The 19,044-nt window shown below is 38.4% G+C and overlaps 1 protein-coding gene across 2 annotated transcripts in view; it reads right to left on the bottom strand.

Annotated features, from left to right (window-relative positions):
* The window catches only part of ATP2A2 (ATPase sarcoplasmic/endoplasmic reticulum Ca2+ transporting 2), a 57,289-nt gene that overhangs the window by 16,325 nt on the left and 21,920 nt on the right, over nucleotides 1–19,044 (bottom strand). For both annotated transcript variants that reach the window (XM_069557833.1, XM_069557834.1), the window contains exons 6-10: nucleotides 9,374–9,454; nucleotides 7,393–7,478; nucleotides 5,814–6,278; nucleotides 1,319–1,407; nucleotides 560–662 (exon numbers count right to left, since the gene is read on the bottom strand). In XM_069557833.1, the coding sequence (XP_069413934.1) occupies nucleotides 560–662; nucleotides 1,319–1,407; nucleotides 5,814–6,278; nucleotides 7,393–7,478; nucleotides 9,374–9,454 (824 nt within the window). The remainder of the gene's footprint in view (nucleotides 1–559; nucleotides 663–1,318; nucleotides 1,408–5,813; nucleotides 6,279–7,392; nucleotides 7,479–9,373; nucleotides 9,455–19,044) is intronic.

Genomic DNA, 19,044 nt, shown 5'->3' with positions numbered 1-19,044 from the left:
GCACATAGTATTTGTAATTCCATGTCATTATTTATCATTCTACAGAATTTACGTTCTGTTTCTATTGGGGACTGGCTTGCCTTTAGAAACCAAAAGATGTATCTCACTGTCTATAATTTAAAAAGGGAGGAAAGAAGGTTTTCTGTTGGTTAAATTTTACATAATAACATCATCAAAACAACCTTCTAAGCCTCAACCTGTCCTCAAGGATACATCTTAAAAAGCCAAGATCAACACCCTATACTTTTAGGAGAAAGTATCCTTGGCTTTACTCATTTATAGTAACTAAGCTATACACAGAAGAGAACATCATGTATGCTACAGCTCCTAGCTGAGTAACTGCAATGCTCAGCCACAGAGTATTATGAAAGGCTCCAAGCTTTCTTTGGGTAGATCATGCTGGCTCTGATAAGAGACAAGCTCTTAATGGAAAGGGCAAATAAAATCAGGAACTCGGACTTTCAAAAAGGGAGGAAGGAAGGCTAGATTTTCATCCTGCCCACCGCACCCTTGAACTAGAAACAGCCAGGTCTAGTTTCTCATTTATGAGGAGGCTCACCTCATTGTAATCCAAAGCAGAGTCATTACAAAGAGCACAAATTGTCGCCAGTTCCACAAGACCATCATACTGATGACATTTCACTGGTTTATCATCTTTATGTCTGTCCGAAGAAAAAAAATTTCTCTTAAAGCACATTGTGGTCAACTGTGATCACTTTTATTTATTTTTTTACTAATAAATAGAATTTTGTGTACACTAGATTGGCAAACATTCAAAAGAATTCAAGTGATGGCTCCTAGAAATCCGATGCTGGAGACGCTAACAGAATGTGTCTCTGATATCAGTAGTCAATCAGTAAAGACCAAAAATTCTTAGTTACTGAAATTTCTCCACCACTGGTATCCATAAAGAAAAATTAGGAATTCCCTGGTGGTCCAGTGCTTAGGACTTGGTGCTCTCACTGCCGGGGCCTGGGGTCTGATTCTTGGTTGGGGAACTAAGATATCACAAACTGTGTGGCATGGCAAACAAACAAAAATAAAAAACCATCCCCAAAACTCCACCTGAACAGAAATCCCACTTGAAAATTTAGGCTTCGAAAGATGAAAAAGGTTCACTGGCTTAAACAATCTATTTCAACTGTATATCAATTTTCAGGTATGTATACCAATTTCATTTTTTAAAAAGTAAGCCATTTTGATAACCAACATGAGCTACATCAGGAAAATTATCCGAACATTGTAGAGACACTGCAAGTCTGTACAGGCACCAAACTACCAAAGTGGAGCCTTTAAAAGACAAGGAAGGTTTACTCACACTTCTCCAATAGGTGCATATGTTGATCCAGTTATGGTAAACTCATTAAGGGAACAGGTATCACCTTCAACTTTGTCCAGAATGAACATCTACAGAAAAAAAAAAGCATAAGTGTTTAAAAGATATTTAAAAAAAGATATGCTAAAAGCATATAACCTTTGCTAAGACAAAAGGCTCTTCTGACTTAAGTGTCGAAGCTCAGCATGAGAAGTATTGTTCCTTATTCTAACTAGACACTATTAAGACTGCCTCCCCATTCATCTAACAGTCTGAAAAACAGCATCATTGAGGTGCTAAATAAATAAGCAGCAATGGTACCAGGCAGAGGAGAAAGAGAACCTACATGAAAACCAAGTTATGAGGACTCTGGGCCAGTCAGTTCCAAAGACTCAAGTAGTACTTTTTAGAATACTCAGAATTCCAAATGGCAGGCTGAGAAAGTGACCTGGGTATCCCTGCTTTAGAGCTAAAAGCCTAGGAAAAGTAAACTCACATATCAGAGTTGCATGAACATTCCCCAAGTAAAATAAGACAAATTGCTTCTCTACTCCTTCCCACTTACTTTTTATTGTGGCAATAGCTCATTTTCTATGAAGCTGCACAACCACATGTATACAGTAATGAGCCCGCAGAGCTGAATGAACTGATGTTACCAAGACGATAACAGATGGAAGAGTGCTTTAGGAAGGAACTCTTAATTTTACAGAATAATAAAGTGACATGAGCCAGTTTGTTAAGGTGAGGGTATTTTTTTTCCCCCTCTTGGTTTGCTTTCCAATTGTAATTCAGAAGTCCAGTTTGTAATGATCAAACCATTCTACAATAAAGAATTTTTAACATGTTAAACTCAAGTAAAAAAAGAGCCATGTAATGCTTTAAAAAACCTTTTCAGAGCATTCCGAGACTCATATTCAGTAAGAAAATCTGATTTTGTTTTAAAATAACTTCCTTTGCCTCATAAGATTTATTATATAGCATATACTTTTAAATTCCAGAAGCTTTATTTCAAAAGTATACTCAGAACTAAATCAACCTGGGAACTGAACTAAAGCTGTGAGACAAAAGGATTAAAAAAAAGTTATATACAATGGGATTTAAAACTGTGATGACTCCTGGTAAAAGGCTCTAGTTCAAACACATATAATTGGTGTGTCAAATGAGGAAAAGATTCATGTCCAAGGTCACATGCAGCAAGATCACCAATTCCTACAGTTTTTTTCCCCTAGCAGATACAACATCTAAAAAAGGAATTTTGGCAGAAAGCTCTTTCCAAAAATGTCTGACATTTACAGAAGAGGAAAAAAAGGAATAGAGAGGTTAAAGGATGTGCTCAAGGTTACACAATTATTAAGTGGGAGAGAGAAACAGGTTTTACCGATCTCTCCTATCAGGAAACTGAACTTTACCTTACTATTAAAAGTTGTGGGACCCTCAGCCATGGCACAATTTCTCACAGCCTAAGTTTTCTAACCTCTTGAGCAGTATTACCATGTAATTCAGACAAAGTCACATGTGAAAAATTAACTGCACTAAGACTTATTAAAGCAAGCTGGCATCATTATGACTACACCATGTCACTTCTTTAATGACGCTGTTTATAAAGTGAAGCTCTTTGGTCTATACCACAGTACAAAATATTCTAAGACATTCAGAATTCTAACCCACACAAACTAAATCTGAATGCACACAGGCATTTTTAGACTGCAAGCCAGTAAGCCATTTAGAAACTGCATGATGAAAGTACCCCTAAGTCAAGGGCAGTTATGCAACCTACTGCAAGAAACCTCCTGTAGAATACTGATTAGCATCAGCTTTCTGTCCCCAAAGGTAGAACAGAACAAAGAGGCAAGCTGTTTCTTTAACAGAACATTTGAAATCAGATTATTTAAGGGAAAATATAAGAAAAAAAATTCAACATTTTGGGGGACCAAGGAAAGAAAATTTAGGAAGCTCAGTTACAATCTGCATCTACTTAAGTTAGAAGCTTGCCACCTGGACACCTGTCCATTTTTCTTTACCAACTGAGCTATCAGGATCTGGGTTTTGGACAACACAAAGAGTTGAGGGTACGTATATCAAAAAATCACCACAAATTTAAATTCAGTAAGTAAAGAGTCTGAGGGTTCAATGTATTAAAACAAGAACAATTTCTAATGCTAAAAAACCCATTATCTAAAACCCAGAGATAAGGCCAAGGGGCTGATGGCGTGCCCTCCAATGTCATTCAGAAGCGTTACTTAGCAGGCATTTAAAGACTCAGTGCGCTGGAAAATGTTCCCATTCTTTCACTGTGCTATTATAAAAGACTCATGTTTTACGAAGTTGCGGCTTTCTGTCCTCTATAAAAGATGAACTTAGTTTTATTTCTCTGTGTGATATTAACCAGTTTTTATAATGTAACACACACTAGTCCTATTCTAATACTAAGCACTTCCTCACATGTTCCTGTAACCAGTTTTACCATCTTACTGATTTTCTCTCATTGAACTGATGACCCAAACAGAATCTTCGACATGAATTTCATTCAACATTTATGAGTTGTATCTCTTTTGAAAAATCACTTTGACTTGTACAAATGATTTGACTTACAATCATCATGAAATGATTATCAGTTAGTGAATATACATCTTCTAATATAGATACAAAATAAGAAAAAATTGTTTCCTTGTGATGAGAATTCTGAAGATTTACTCTCTTAACAACTTTCACATATAAGGTACAGCAGAGATGGTGATGGACAGGGAGGCCTGGCGTGCTGCGATTCATGGGTCGCAAAGAGTTGGACACGACTGAGCAACTGAACTGAACTGAGTGCTGACTATACTTATGTTGTACACAACATCCCCTAATATTTAACTGGAAGTTTGTACCTTTTGTTCACCTTCATCTAATTTCTCATCCTCCAGACTGATAACCACAAATTTGCTCTTTTTCTGTTTGTTGTTGAAGTTTAATTGACCTACACAATGTTATTACTTCCTGGTACATGGGGTAATGATGGGATATTCCTATACATTTCAAAATGATCATCGTTAAGTCTAGTTATCATCTGCCACCATACATAGATACTACATTATTGCTGACTGTCCTGCACTGTACATTTCATACCCATGACACACTTATTTGGTAACTAGAAGTTTATACTGTTTTTCTCATCCTTCTACCTCAAAGTTGTTTGAATAAAACCTATGGAAATCAAATTACATGAAAGAACTTCATTCAGCTGTATCATTACATTATTTCTTTATTCTGCTTAGGGCAGGTTTAAACAGTTTATTTTATCCTAAAGTGATAGTCAAAACAACATAGGAGGAAGGAAGGATGAACACAAAATGAATCAAGTTAAACTCAATTATTTACTTTTCAAGAAGAAAAACATGTTTCATTCAATGTGTTAAGGAAATACCAATTAGAATTTTATGTAGGCAGATAACTAGCTGGTTTTATACAATTCTTACTTTGAAGCTTGTATTAACATACATACACTTAGAAGAACAAGGAAATAAAGGAAGCATAGTCATCTAATACATTTACAGACTGCTTATAGTTACTTCCCCAATACAAGTGTATCACTCATGTAGATAACCTCTATCAGATAAAATTCAATTTGCTTAAAGCACATAAAAAGGTATCAAATTATAAACCAAAAGTTTTATGATCCAGCAATCCCACTTCTGGGCATATATCCAGAAATTATGAAAACTAATTTGAAAAGATACACGCACCCCAATGTTCACAGCAGCACTATTTACATCAGTTAAGACATGGAAGCAAGTAATTGTCTATTGATAGATGACTGGATAAAGAAGATGATTAGGATTGACAATATACACACCATTATATAGAAAACAGATCAATACTCTTGTAATGCCCTATATGGGAAAAGAATCTTTTAAAGAGTGAACATGTTATGTATATGTATAACTGATTCATTTTGTGTACACCTGAAACTAGCAACACTATAAATCAACTATACTATAATAATTGCTTTAAAAAAGAAAAAAATGCCACTTGCAGCAACATGGATAGACCTAGAGATCATACTAAGTAAATTAAGTAAGACAAAAACAAATGTGATACCACTTGCATGTGGAACCAAAAAAAAAAAAGATACAAATTAACTCATTTACAAAATAAAAGTAGACCCACAGACTAGAAAAGAAACTTATGGTTACCAAAGGAGAAAGGGAATGGTTAAAATTAAGAGTTTGAGACTAACATATATACACTATTGCATACCAGCAAGGACCCACTGTACAGCACAGGGAACCATACTCAGTATTTTTTAATAAGCTACGATGGAAAGGAATCTAGAAGAATATACACATATATCTCTGAATCACTATGCTGTACACCTGAAACCAACAAATCATTGTCAACTACATTAAAAACAAAATTTAACAAAACAATAAAGCTTTTAATGATATGAGGGCATATTCTGATGATCAATCAACAACCATAACTCAGAAAAGATTCTTAAACTACTTCCACTTACCCTGCAGACTGACATCTGGTTCGTTGTCAGTGTACCTGTCTTGTCTGAGCAGATAACAGAAGTACAACCAAGGGTTTCCACAGAAGGGAGGCTTCGAACAATGGCATTTTTCTTTGCCATTCTGCGCGTTCCAAGAGCCAGGCAGGTGGTGATGACAGCAGGCAGACCTTCAGGAATGGCTGCCACAGCCAGGGCTACTGCAATCTTAAAGTAGTATATAGCACCTCTGATCCAGGAGCCTCCATGAACTGGGTCATTGAAGTGCCCAATGTTTATGATCCAGACTGCAATGCATATAAGGGAGATGACTTTGGATAGCTGCTCCCCAAACTCATCCAGCTTCTGCTGGAGGGGTGTTCTCTCCTGCTCCGTCGCTACCATCTCATCTCGGATCTTGCCAATTTCAGTGTTAACGCCAGTTGCCACCACCACTCCCATGGCTTTGCCAGCAGCAATGTTTGTGCCCTAGGACAGAAGGAGAGAACTGGTTAAGAGATCAACACCATATCCTACTTAAACCCTGACTAGTAAACTCAAACTTGTGTGGATTTTGAGGAGGGCACCCAGACTCTACTGACCTCTCTACACACCACATTCTACTGGGCCCTCAAGTGGCTACTCAGGTAACCAGCCTTCAAATTTTGATGAGGAGCAATACCTCAAGGCAGGTGGTGTAGTATATCGCTCTGTGATTCTCCGTGAAATGAGAATGGTACCCACTTGCCCCAGAGCCCTTTACACTGGCCCACCTGAAATCTCTACTCACTGAGTCTGGCTTGCAGAGAGCTTTGGACTGGAGTAGAGCTTAAGCCCTCTGTGTTCCTGACTTTTCAAATATTATACGGCTCTCAACCCTACGCATTCTCCACCTCTGGCTCCAACAACTCCACCTCTCCTTTCGTCCCCGTAAGAAGGATGGCTAGAGTCAGGAGCTGTCCTCGAGGACCCCACTAGAGTGCTGACACTCAAAGCACAAGGTGTCCCTGCCCGCTCTATTGTAATCCCTAGCGCATTATCTTCATTGTAGCTCTGTAGTACTTTTTAAAAATTTACCCATGGATGGAGAAGCCTGGTAGGCTACAGTCCATGGGGTCGTGAAGAGTTGGACACAACTGAGCAACTTCACTTTCACTTTTCACTTTCCTGCACTGGAGAAGGAAATGGCAACCCACTCCAGTATGCTTGCCTGGAAAATCCCAGGGACGGGAGCCTGGTGGGCCGCCATCTATGGGGTCGCACAGAGTCGGACACAACTGACGTGACTTAGGAGGAGGAGGATGGGTGGTTAGAGTCCCATGATAACACACAAAAGCCTACTACTTGAAATACCACTTTAAATTCTAAACAAAAACTATAAATTTCCCAACTTTATATTTCAAAATAATTTAACAGAAAAATTGGAACAGTGCAATAAACATCTATTTTACTTTTCACCCAGACTCACCAGTTATTAACGGTCTGCCACATTTGCTTTCTTTCTAAACACACACCTTTTAATTGTGAGCTATACACAGTTATCATCCACGTCATTTTAAAGGAAACACCCCTTTAAAGGTTAAATCTTATCCAAAGTACTTACAGAAAAGAGCATGTTCTTCTTATCTTGATTGACAGCCCGTGGGTCAGGGACAGGGTCAGTGTGCTTGATGACAGAGACAGATTCACCTAAGCAGGTGGCAATACAGAAGGTTTGTTTAGATCTATGCAATTCACACTTAGAACCCTGGTACCCTCATTCACACATACCAATACCACTCTCAGGAAAAGGGAAAAAAGGCCCAATTCATTCAAAATGGTAGAAACTAGTAAAATTCAGTAACAGAAACTAGTACAATATTGTACAGCAATTAGCCTCCAATTAAAATATATAAATTTTTAAAAAAGAAACTAATTTCCAAGAAAAAAAATCAAAATAAAGGAATTTAATTTTAAAGTAAGATTCAAGTCAATTACCTTTATTTTCTTAACTACTCAAATTTAGTTCATTTTCAAGTATCATTTTATACTCTAATATAGTGGATGTAGATTTGTTGTATACTTATATATACACACATATTGTGTGTATGTAATAGTTAAAAAGCTGAAAGTATATTTACTTTTAACAAAATGAATAAACTGTAGATACAGATATGAATACTGAGGCTCATCCACTGTAAAGCCTGTTTTTGTTCAATAATGCCAAAGATGAGAAATGAAAACACTGTTCTAGATAATATTTGCATGCACTTATCAACCATTCTACTTCAATAAACCAAAATGAAAAACAGCAATCAGCAGCAGCAAAAAAGACGACAGGGAGTAAGAGACCACTTCTTAGAACTTTCACAATGTCTTGTTGAACCTGGTTTCAACCTGACCATCACCTATGAAATGCAGCTGACCCTTCAACAATGCAGCAGCAGTTGGGGGGCCAACCCCTCTGCATTCATAAATCTGCACAGAACTTAGGCCTGGCCCTCTGGATATGCAGTTCTGCATCTGAGGATTCAATCAACTGGTTTATTAATGAAAAAAATCTGCAGATAAGTGAACACATGCAGTTTAAACACACATTGTTCAAGGGGTAATGGTATATAATGAAGGTGAAATATGGCCCTGGCTGTTAAGTCAAATTTCAGGAAGCAAATTTCACTCTCAATATTTAACAAAAGACTCTGGTTCTTCAATCTAGCCTAAAACTAGAGTGTGATTTTTATTTAAAATGGAAATTGTTTTTGTATGCACAATATGAGAATTTTATATACAATCCAATCAATTCCCTACCATTTTATGGCTTATTCAGCTTCCAAGTTGTTGCTGATAACAGCAGTTTTAGTAGATAAGCTATTCATAAAGAACAATAAAAAATAGAGTCCAGGTTACTCATGTCCCTACTTCTAAGACATCTAGTTGCTTTTCAAAACTAATCATCAGATAAATCTTTGAATTTTATATTTACTCACTATTTAATACAGGTTAGCATTGTGTTTAAGTTAATCTTCTGACCACCTTACTTCCAGTTAATATGAACCCTCCACCCTAGACTGTGCCTTTATCAAACAAAAACGGGAAAATGTTCCGAACAATCCCAAATCTAATTAGTGTTCAAATTTTAGGCAGTAAACGTTCACCATTTTGGAGAGTGCTGACTTTTGTTAATTGTACATTTTACTACTGCAAAGTATGTGAGGTGTGAGATTAGTATTCCTGGAGTCTATTTTTCCTGCCTGGAAAAAAAACACTAGGTAATTAATTCACTTTCCATAAAACAGAGACAACAATACTGCTTCAACTTTATCTCAGGCTACTGAAGGAATTTTCAACCTTTAAAAAAACTTTTAAAATCAAAACTACTTTTTAATCAAATTTAAACATAAGAAGGCCTTATGAGATGAAAGCCAACTGTTTTAAAATTATAGCTTGGCATCGATTGGCAGAAAGACTAATTAAGCTATGAAACAAACATCTTGGAAAGACTGAGATGGGACACACCATCAATGGACAGTGGGGCAAGAGTCAGCTCATCATCAGCAGGAATCTGGGCCTCAGGAACTAAGCAGCTGCCAATGCATGATAGTTACCTGTGAGAATTGACTGGTCAACTCTTAGAGTAGTAGATTTGATGGATGTTAATCTTATATCAGCAGGAACTTTGTCACCAACTAATTGGGGAGGAAAAAAAGCAGCTTAAATAAGCAACTTTTGAAATCATGTTACATGAAGAAGCTGTCTCCGAATCAAACACACCATTTAAAGAAAATAAATAGTCTGTATCCAGCACAAATCTAATCTGCTACAGGGCCTGCCTTGGTGGTTCAGTGGTTCAGACTCTGTGCTTCCAGTGCATGGGACGTGGGTTCAATCCTGGGGAAGCGGGATCCCACAGGCTACATGGGACTCACCCCCCACCCTCAAATCTGCTACAATAAGCAATATAAGCAACTTGTCCTCAGGGTCATAAAAACTCTTCCTGGATAAATACAAGATATGAAGTACATAAGTAAGAGAACAATGATGCTTGGGCAAACAGCTCTAAGTTCACATTATTTAGTCACACTCACACACACACAGGGCACGGCGAGGGGGACCGAATTATAAACTGATTTCTTCCACTGGGAAAGCTAAATTATCACAAACAGGAAACAAATACCTCTATAAAAAGATGCTCAATTAATCTCACTCATAAGAAAAAGGCAAGATAAAACAACACAGACCACTTTTTAAACTATCAAATTGACAAAGGAGTTGAGAAAAAAGTGTACTAAGTTTGAAAGAACGTACAGAAACAGGGCTTCTTATACAAGGTGACTATAAGATGTAGAAAGTTTAGTTTTAATAAGCAAAAAAAAAAAAAAAAAAAAATCCAAAACCCCTAAAACAAACCAAAGCTACAAATCACTTAGAGTCAAGTGCATGAAAAGTCAAAGCCAAAGTCACTCAGTTGTGTTCGACTCTTTGCAACCCCATGAACTAAACAGTCCATGGAATTCTCCAGGCCAGAATACTGGAGTGGGTAACCGTTCCCTTCTCCAGGGGATCTTCCCAATCCAGGTCTCCTGCACTGCAGACAGATCCTTTACCAATTGAGCCACCAGGGAAACCCAAGATCCTTTTTCCAGATCTTCCCGACTCAGGAATCGAACTGGGGCCTCCTGCATTACAGGCAGATTCTTTACTAGCTGAGCAAGTGCATGAGCAGGTATTAATGAAAATTCGGTACTTAGTGCACTGCTAATAAGGACAAACTGAACGTAACATCACTAAACATACCATATAATATTAGTATTCATTTAATATTTTTAACTCAACTAGGCATCCAGACTTTGTGACAATCCTACATACACCACTGAGTACAAAGAAAAAAACTTACAAAATCTCGGGAGGGCAAACTGGTAATACATATCAAAAGTGCAAAGCACAGGGGTTCCCTGGTGGTCCAGTGGATAGGACTCTGAGCTCTGCTCTTGCTTTCACAGCCAAGCACACAGGTTCAATTCCTGGTTGGGGACCTGCGATCCCTGTAAGCCGCATGGGATGAAAAAAAACCAAACAAAAATGGCAAAACACAATCTTTTTACCCCATAAATTCCACTGCAAAGAATGTATTCTACAGATATGCTTGCAGTACATAGTTATGTTTTTTTAAAAAATCAGCAATAGAAAGGTCTGTTCATACTGTGTTAAGTGTCTATTAAGTCTATTCATACTGTACATTAAGTGGAGAAAACACAAGTGTGCAGCACTGTGCACATGGAGCTCCGCTGTCAGGAGAAAATACCTCTGGCAGGGATAACAGACTTACAGCACCAGACAGCAGGGCAGGGGCGGAAGGAGACTCTTCACCTTGTCTGTATGTACCCTACGGTACCTTCTGAAATCTGCATTATCAGATAAATGAAAAAACCTCTTGTGTAACCTCTGGGAGATCTTTAAGTCAAGTGAGTCTTCTTTTCTGGGCCAGAGTTCCTTTAATAGCTCTTAAATGGGCCATGTCTTAGCCCCTTTCCTTGATGGTATTTGAAATAAATGCCACAACACAGACCGAGGAACATGTAAAGCCTGTATTCCACCTGCACCCTGAGAACAATGCCCCGAATACGGTAGGCGTTCAAGAATCGTTAGATGAGTATGTTTCAGTATCAAAGCAACTGAACAGTAAACATTAGTACAAAGCAGCTTTCCCTGACTCTCAGAAAGGTACTAAGGTGTTTTTAAGAGTCTTATGCAAGGACAGCTAACAGAACAAATAAGCACCGTTCCCCCTACAAATGCATATATTAAGTTAAATCTTACTTTCCAGACTTAGCATCCAGTTCTGTATGCTACCATACAGAACTGTAACTCTGCCACTGGTTATACATAACTGGTTATACTGTCTAAGAAGTAGATTCAATCGATTCAATCTACTTCTTAGACAGAATCCACTTCTAAGTAGAGGATTGATTTCATTTGTTAAACCTTCAATTTAGTTCTAATATTTCTGTGACTCACAGCTTTTAAACTCAGGGAGAGCACAGTTCATGAAACAAACCCTATAACCTATGTAAGAAACGCGGTCACGAGGCAGCACAGAACAAGACTGCCAATATCTACTCCCAGGAGGCAGAGATCACCCTGCACTTGACTGCAGGGACACACAAAGTCACGGTGAAATTCCTGCTGGAAACGCTTATGCAACAGCCGCAATATTCAGATGGAAGACACTAGAAACTTTCATTTTATTAATAACACAATTCTGCTCATACAACAGTAGTAAGTAACTGTATCTTAAAATTTAGTGGCCTTCACAACCTAAAATACCTCAGCAAGATAAAACTTTAAAATAGCTTAGGGAATTCCCTGATGGTACACTGCTTAGGACTGCACATTTTCACTGCCGAGGGCATTCGATCCCTGGTGATGGAACTAAGATTCTGCAAGCTGCTAGTGCAGCAAAAAATAAACGTATAAAAACCTCAAACAACCTAAAAAACTTTTCCTGTGTTAGTTCTGGCTGTCGTAATTTGACCCTACATAACCTTGAACATGAAAAGGATCCAAGTTCAATGATGAGTGCGTGGCCCTAAATGGAAAAATTACTTGACAATGTTCCTTTAACGTCTGAAGCAATTTATGCCATGATCCTACAGGAGCAGAAAACTTCTAACATGGCATAGCAGTCACCACAATCTATAGGCCCGTCTGCACTGTAACAATTGAATGGAAACCACCAATCTGAAAGCAGAATGCCAGGAATTCTCTGGTGGTCCAGTGGTGAGGACTCGGTGCTTCCACTGCAAGGGGCATGGGTTCAGACTCTGGCTGGGAAACTAAGCTCCTGCAAGCCACGTGGTGCAGCCAAAAAGGAAAAAAATGAAATAAAATAGCACAAGGTGTCATTTTATACTGGAGCTGAATCTCTCTTAAACAACTTCATATATTAGCTCTAGCTTGTACTCTCATATACCTGGCCACAATTTAATTAAGGTCAGCAAATCTAATATTCAAATTGAGGACCCAGAAGTTGTATCTTGCCATTTATTTTGCTGTGTTTCAGTGGGCCAGCTCAGAGGATTAAAAATGAATGAAAAATGTGTTTTTGAGGCAAGAAATACCAAGATTAATTTTTTTCCTCAGTAACACAGTCAACATGTAAGTTACTAGTTTAAGGCGGGATTGATACTATATATGCAGCATTTAAAATTATGTTAACGTTTAAACTCGCATTACAAAGAAGCAGCTTATTTTTACTCCTAAAAGTCTGTTTTAAATATATGAAGGCTATTTCTGTTGTACAGAAATTATATTGATATACATTTAATTATTGGTTAAATATTCAAGAACGAGTCAGATGTAAAACGCTACTGGAACAAGTGACTGGGAAGTCCTTAAACACTGATGCCATGCTTTTATTAAACTTTTGTTCCCTCTTTTTTTTTTTTTTGTTCCCTCTTGTAACAATCATTCTAACTGGAAGGCGACTACATATGTAGGAATTCAAAGATGACCTGGAGATCTAATTCCCTGACCAGGGATCAAACCTGGGTCCCCTGAGTTGGTAGAATAGCATCTTAGCCACTGAACCACACAGGAAGTTGCTTAAAATTGATCTTATGCTCTTATTAACTTTTCTTCCATCCTGTAACAGCCATTCTAACTGGCAGGCAATTATGTATTTAGCAACTAAAAGATGACCTGGGGACCTTTTATAAACTACAGAATCTTGGGGCCTGCTCTTTAAGAGCCTGCTAAGTCGCTTCAGTTGTGTTCCGACTCTGTGTGACCCAATAGACGGCAGCCCACCAGCCTCCGCCGTCCCTGGGATTCTCCAGGCAAGAACCTGGTTCAATGCATTTGGGATCCAGAAACCCATTATTTTAAAGAAATTCTCCAAGCACACTAAAAAACTAATACATGCCAGTCTATGTCCGACGCAGGATACAGCATGCTTGGGGCTGGTACATGGTGATGACCCAGAGAGATGTTATGGGGAGTGAGGTGGGAGGGGGGTTCATGTTTGGGAACGCATATACACCCGTGCTGGATTCATGTCAATGTACGGCAAAACCTATACAGTATTGTAAAGTAAAATAAAGTAAAAAAAAAAAAAAACAAAAAACTAATACAAGGGGAAAAATGGCTTAGTAACTGGTGTCACAGACCCTGTGAACAGCCTGCTTAGAACAGTCTCCTGTGTGCTGTTTCTCATGTGCCATGTATGCGAAGCTCTAGGCCGAGAAGACCCCAAGTCCCTAACACTTGGGAACTGAGCTACCTTGAAAATTTCATGTTTATCTCCATTACAAATGATCTCTCTGTGGAAAAGGTGCGCATGTGCTCAGTCGTGTCTGACCTCCTGCGACCCCATGGACTGCAGCCCGCCAGGCTCCCGTCCACGGGGATTCTCCAGGCAGGAACACCGGGGTGGGCTGCCAGGCTCTTCTCCTGTGTGGAAAAGGTGCTAAGAGTGTAAATCCAAACTGGCCTTAAAAACCTGCCAAGTTCTAGAATTCTCTTAGTGAGAAAGACACTCCCTTGCATCAATAGGAGTCTTGCCTAAAGAACTTCAATTAATGAAAGACTTCCTTTAATTTACTGTGCGACTCTGCTTTTTGTTTGGAGGAGTCAATTCAGGATGAACTCTACAAGGAAGCAGGTTGTCTAAAGAAGTAAAAGATCCACGACAACAAAGACTCAATGACTACTTTTCAACTAAGACATAATTTTCTTTTGTCTGCAGGCTTCTGTGAATTCCAGGCCGAGGGTTTTGTGCAAGAGGAGTAGGCAGTCTGTTCCGATGATCACATCCAGTGATATTTCCCTGATGGGGCATGTCAGTGCCCTCAGGGCAAGTGGTAGTGGAAAATTCTTACTCTTGCCAACGGGATGCTCTGCAATTTTTTCCTCTGAAAATTTTTTTGTCTCTTGAGTTCAGGCAGTGTAATAGAAGAATAAACTATTATAAACTACTTTCTAAAAAAAAAAAAATAAAATAAACTACTTTCTGTTTAACATCTGACACTTAAAATTCAGCTCTTGGCTCCTTAAGTCTGTAGGCTCTTTAAAACCCGCTATCACAACACAGAGTTCCACTCTGAACAAATTCTTCAATGTATACTTTATGGTGAGTTACCAAGAACGCAAGTAAAAGTCATTTAAAGGAAATTATTACTTGGCCACATTTTAGAACTGCATGAACACAAGCTTTCTTAATCTTAAAATCTGGGAAAGACTATTTATAAGGCCAGGATGATTTAACATTGGTTATATTATTATGTCAAAAATGCTGACAGTTAAAATCAGCACAACTCAGAAAAAGCCTTTTTTGAATTGATTATACATAAGGAAAAAACCTAACTTATTGTGGCAAATTCTACCAGTTTATTCAAACCTTTTTTTTTTTTAAAGAAAACTATATATAAGATCAGAAAATTACCTCTTAAATACCACTATTGTTTCTGAGATTAAACGGCTCTGAGGAAAAGCCAGCCATAATAGAATTAACCTAAATTAGTTAAACATTTAACTGTGACTCAAACATTTTCCCTCCTAATTTGAATCATAAATTTTGTAGTTAGGAAAAAAATGAATGCAATTCACTTGAGAAGCTCTACCTGCCTACTTAACACTATTTCCAGGCCTCAGGGTGAGCATGGAGGAACATTACAAACTGCCATAGCTTATACTGTATTTGTTCCCAGTCCAATTTGTAGGATATATTATCTATGATGAAACCCATCTTTTTAAAATGCAGACATATCATTCTCTTTAAAACCTTTCAACAGCTTCTTCCTACTAGACTTGCTTCAAACAATACTCTTCAGTTTCTCAAAAGTTCCGAGTCTTCACAAATAGCCAGGCTTTCCTGGAACTTTCACGATCAGGCTGGTGTCCCTCACAACGCGCCACAGAAGGTGCCTGCTTCCCGACACTCATCACATTCATGTCTGCTGTGTCCTCCCCACTGGACCACTAGCCCCACAGGGAGGTCGCCTAGTCTCCTCTGATTTGCCAGGCCTGGCACTGTGCTGAAACAGTGCACACCAAGTAAAATATCTGCTGTGGAATGAAGTACCTGCACACACATCATTTTCTTTTAAAAAAAAAGGGGGGGGGAGGGGCACCAGAAACTTATGATAATGATCAAGTTGAAGACTGTGACAAAGTTAGCAACAATGAAACGTCAGGATCAAAGAGATCTTAGCCTTGGTTGGGCTGAATGAAGTTTAACAGTGGTTACTGCTTAAAATATAGACTGAAAACAGAAGTCACGTCTGCTAGCAGAGGACTAGAGATATTGCAGGGAAGGAGAAATGTGAAAAAGACTCACGGGCTTTAAGTGACAGGACAACTAAGACTGCCAAAAAAGTGTCCTTATGTGTAAGGGTGGAAGATAAGGTCTCGAATAGGAACCAGACCCCATTTACATTAACTGTATTCAAGCATGGGCACCAAAGAAGCCATCAAGATGGTAAAACAGGCCATCACAGGATGAGGAATCAGACTTCTATGTGCCTCCAAAGAGAAAAACTATTGTACAGAACAGACAAGTATGTTTTAGCTCCTTATAAGGGACATTTTATAATAAAACTGGCATAATACATAATTGCCAATAAAAGTAGCACAGCTGTTCCTAGGCAGAGAAGTTTTTAGCTGCTAGAGGTGGAAGCTAACTGGTTCATTAGATGCTGTGGAGGCAGCCTGCAGCAAGGTTACGCAAGGTTAGAGTACACAGGATCTGCGATACCAACATGCATTTCTCTTTATTACAAGAGTAATGCATGCTCTTTACAAGGTGAAAACCCACCCCTCACTTCCCTCATCCAAACATCTATTTATCTGTTAACACTATTTATCAAACACCTTTCTCTATAGATAACACTTACTAAAATTTCATTAAAATAAAAATTACAAACCTTTAACATTGGTATGTACTTAGCGGTTTCATTCTTTTTTAATGGCTACCTAAAGCAATAGTAATACCTAAAGCAATCATCTCTAAAGCTCAACTTTGGAGAATGCTTATTCTACACTAAGCACTGCTGTAAGAGCTTTATGAATTCTATGACTATCTTCATTCCCTGTTTACAGATAAGGAAAATGAGGCACGTAACTTGCTTAATGTCACAGGTATTTCACAGCCATCCTGTGATTAATCAATCAGTCACTGTTTTCACAGCCATCTACATGTTTCCAGTTTTCCTCTTGTGCACTTCAATTACTTCTGGAGAAAAGAGTCTCAGAAAACAGAATTTTCCTACAAATGTATAGTTGCACCAAATTAATTTTCTTGCCATTTCCCCATACTCTCCATCTTGTATTCTGACTACCACTAACACCAAGCAGGAGAAGGAAATGGCAAGCCACTCCAGTCTTCTTGCCTAGAGAATCTTGTGGACAGAGGAGCCTGGGGGGCTGCCGTCCATAGGGTCGCACAGTCGGACACGACTGGAGCGACTTAGCAGCAGCAGCTAACATGAAGCACGTTGTTTCTTAAAATTATGTTATCATCTTCAAAATAAGTTATTTTATATTCTCACATAGTCAAGTCTCGTGATGGTGGCAGTCTCGTGTCACACTTAGGAAATCTGTTCCCTGCACTTTGTGGTTTCTTCTAATTTTCCCCAAATCTTAATCACAATAGTAAGGGTTGGAAAGACTGGCACTTACTGTACTGTAACTGCCACTGAGTCACAGGGAGAGGGGAGGAGGTGATTACAGGAAAATGAGGAAATGCCAGCCCTGTGAAATTCAGGTCAGGCTTCAAGACCAACTGGTCCATCATGATCTGATGACTGGGGATACCTTTCTGAGTTTCTCAGAACTCATGGTTCTTAGTGTCTTAGCTATTCTCATAGCCATCAATCAATTATTGCTCTAGGTCTCAAAACCTTCTGCTTTTAATAGCATCCAAGCTAATTTGTTTTAGACTGTTGTTCTGCTTATATATAAGTTAAGATTAAGAACTTATAGCTCTATAAAACATATTACTTACAGGAAAAACTAAAATAATGATTTCTCCTGGTTTTTGGTTACAGATGACTCAGATCTACATCTCTAACTAGTTCTGCTCTCTCATCCTTCTCACTGTGAAACAACTCCGCATGGGGGAAGAGACAAAAGACAACAATCCTTATTTGGTCATGTAGTTTTGCTTCTACATCTCTGAGCGATGTTTATAATTTAAGGAACAGGTGAAAACTGTTTAACAATATTCCAACAACACCATGCAGACTGCTTAATCAAACAATATTTTACAATTTAACTGTAATGACTTTTCCCAGTTTGTTGAGATAAAAACCAACCTGTAACACTGTGTTTAGGGTATAAAACATTTATATATACATACTATATGAAATTACTACAATCAGTTAATATCCATCAACCTCACATAGTTACAACTGTTTCCTTACGGTGAAAACTTAAGATATACTCTTAGCAACTTTCAAGTATATACTATAATTCTGTTACCTACAGTCACCATGCTGTATATTATATTCCCTGAACACATTTGTCTCACAACTGGACTTTATACCTTCTGACCACCTTCACCTAATTCCTGCACCCACCATGCTAGAAACCACCAACCTGAGTTTCTCAGTTTGCTTTGCATGTGTGAGAATGCGTTTCCTTTCTTAAAGATTTATATGTAAGTGAGATTACACGGCATTTGCCTTTCTCTGACTTCTTTCACTTAAGGTGCATCCATGTTGTTGCAAACGTAAGGACTTCCTTCATTTTTATGTCTCAATAATACTCGTGTGTGTGTGTGTGTGTGTGTGTAGACACATTTTCTCTGTTCATTTATCCACTGATGGATACTTAGGTAAACCGTGCTGTAATGAATGCAGGGGTGCAGATCTCTTAGGGAGACTGATTTCATTTCCTTGGAATATATACCCTAGAAGTGGAAATGCTGGATCATATGGTATACAGCCATACCTTTTGGGTTCAACGCCACCACAAAAGCAAAAGTAGAAACCACCCTGACTGAGAACCCACCTTCCAATCCAAGGGATTGGTCAGGGAACTAAGATCCCACATGCCATGGGGCAGCTAAGCCCGCACAAGAACTACAGAGCCACGTGCCACAATTAGAGTGAAGCCCGTGGGCCGCAACAGAAGATCCTGTATGCCACAACTTAGACCTGACACAGTCAAATAAATAGACATTAAAAAAGAGAGCAGAAGCAAATACTGCAATAAACTAAGTGATACAAAGATATGTTTATACTGTACTATATTAGTATGCAATAGCATTATGTATAAAACA

This window comes from Ovis canadensis, chromosome 17, assembly GCF_042477335.2.
Source record: "Ovis canadensis isolate MfBH-ARS-UI-01 breed Bighorn chromosome 17, ARS-UI_OviCan_v2, whole genome shotgun sequence".
Classification (NCBI taxonomy): Eukaryota; Metazoa; Chordata; class Mammalia; order Artiodactyla; family Bovidae; genus Ovis; species Ovis canadensis.
The sequence above is the reverse complement of the archived record's forward strand: the minus strand, read 5'-3'. Positions and strand labels throughout refer to the sequence as shown.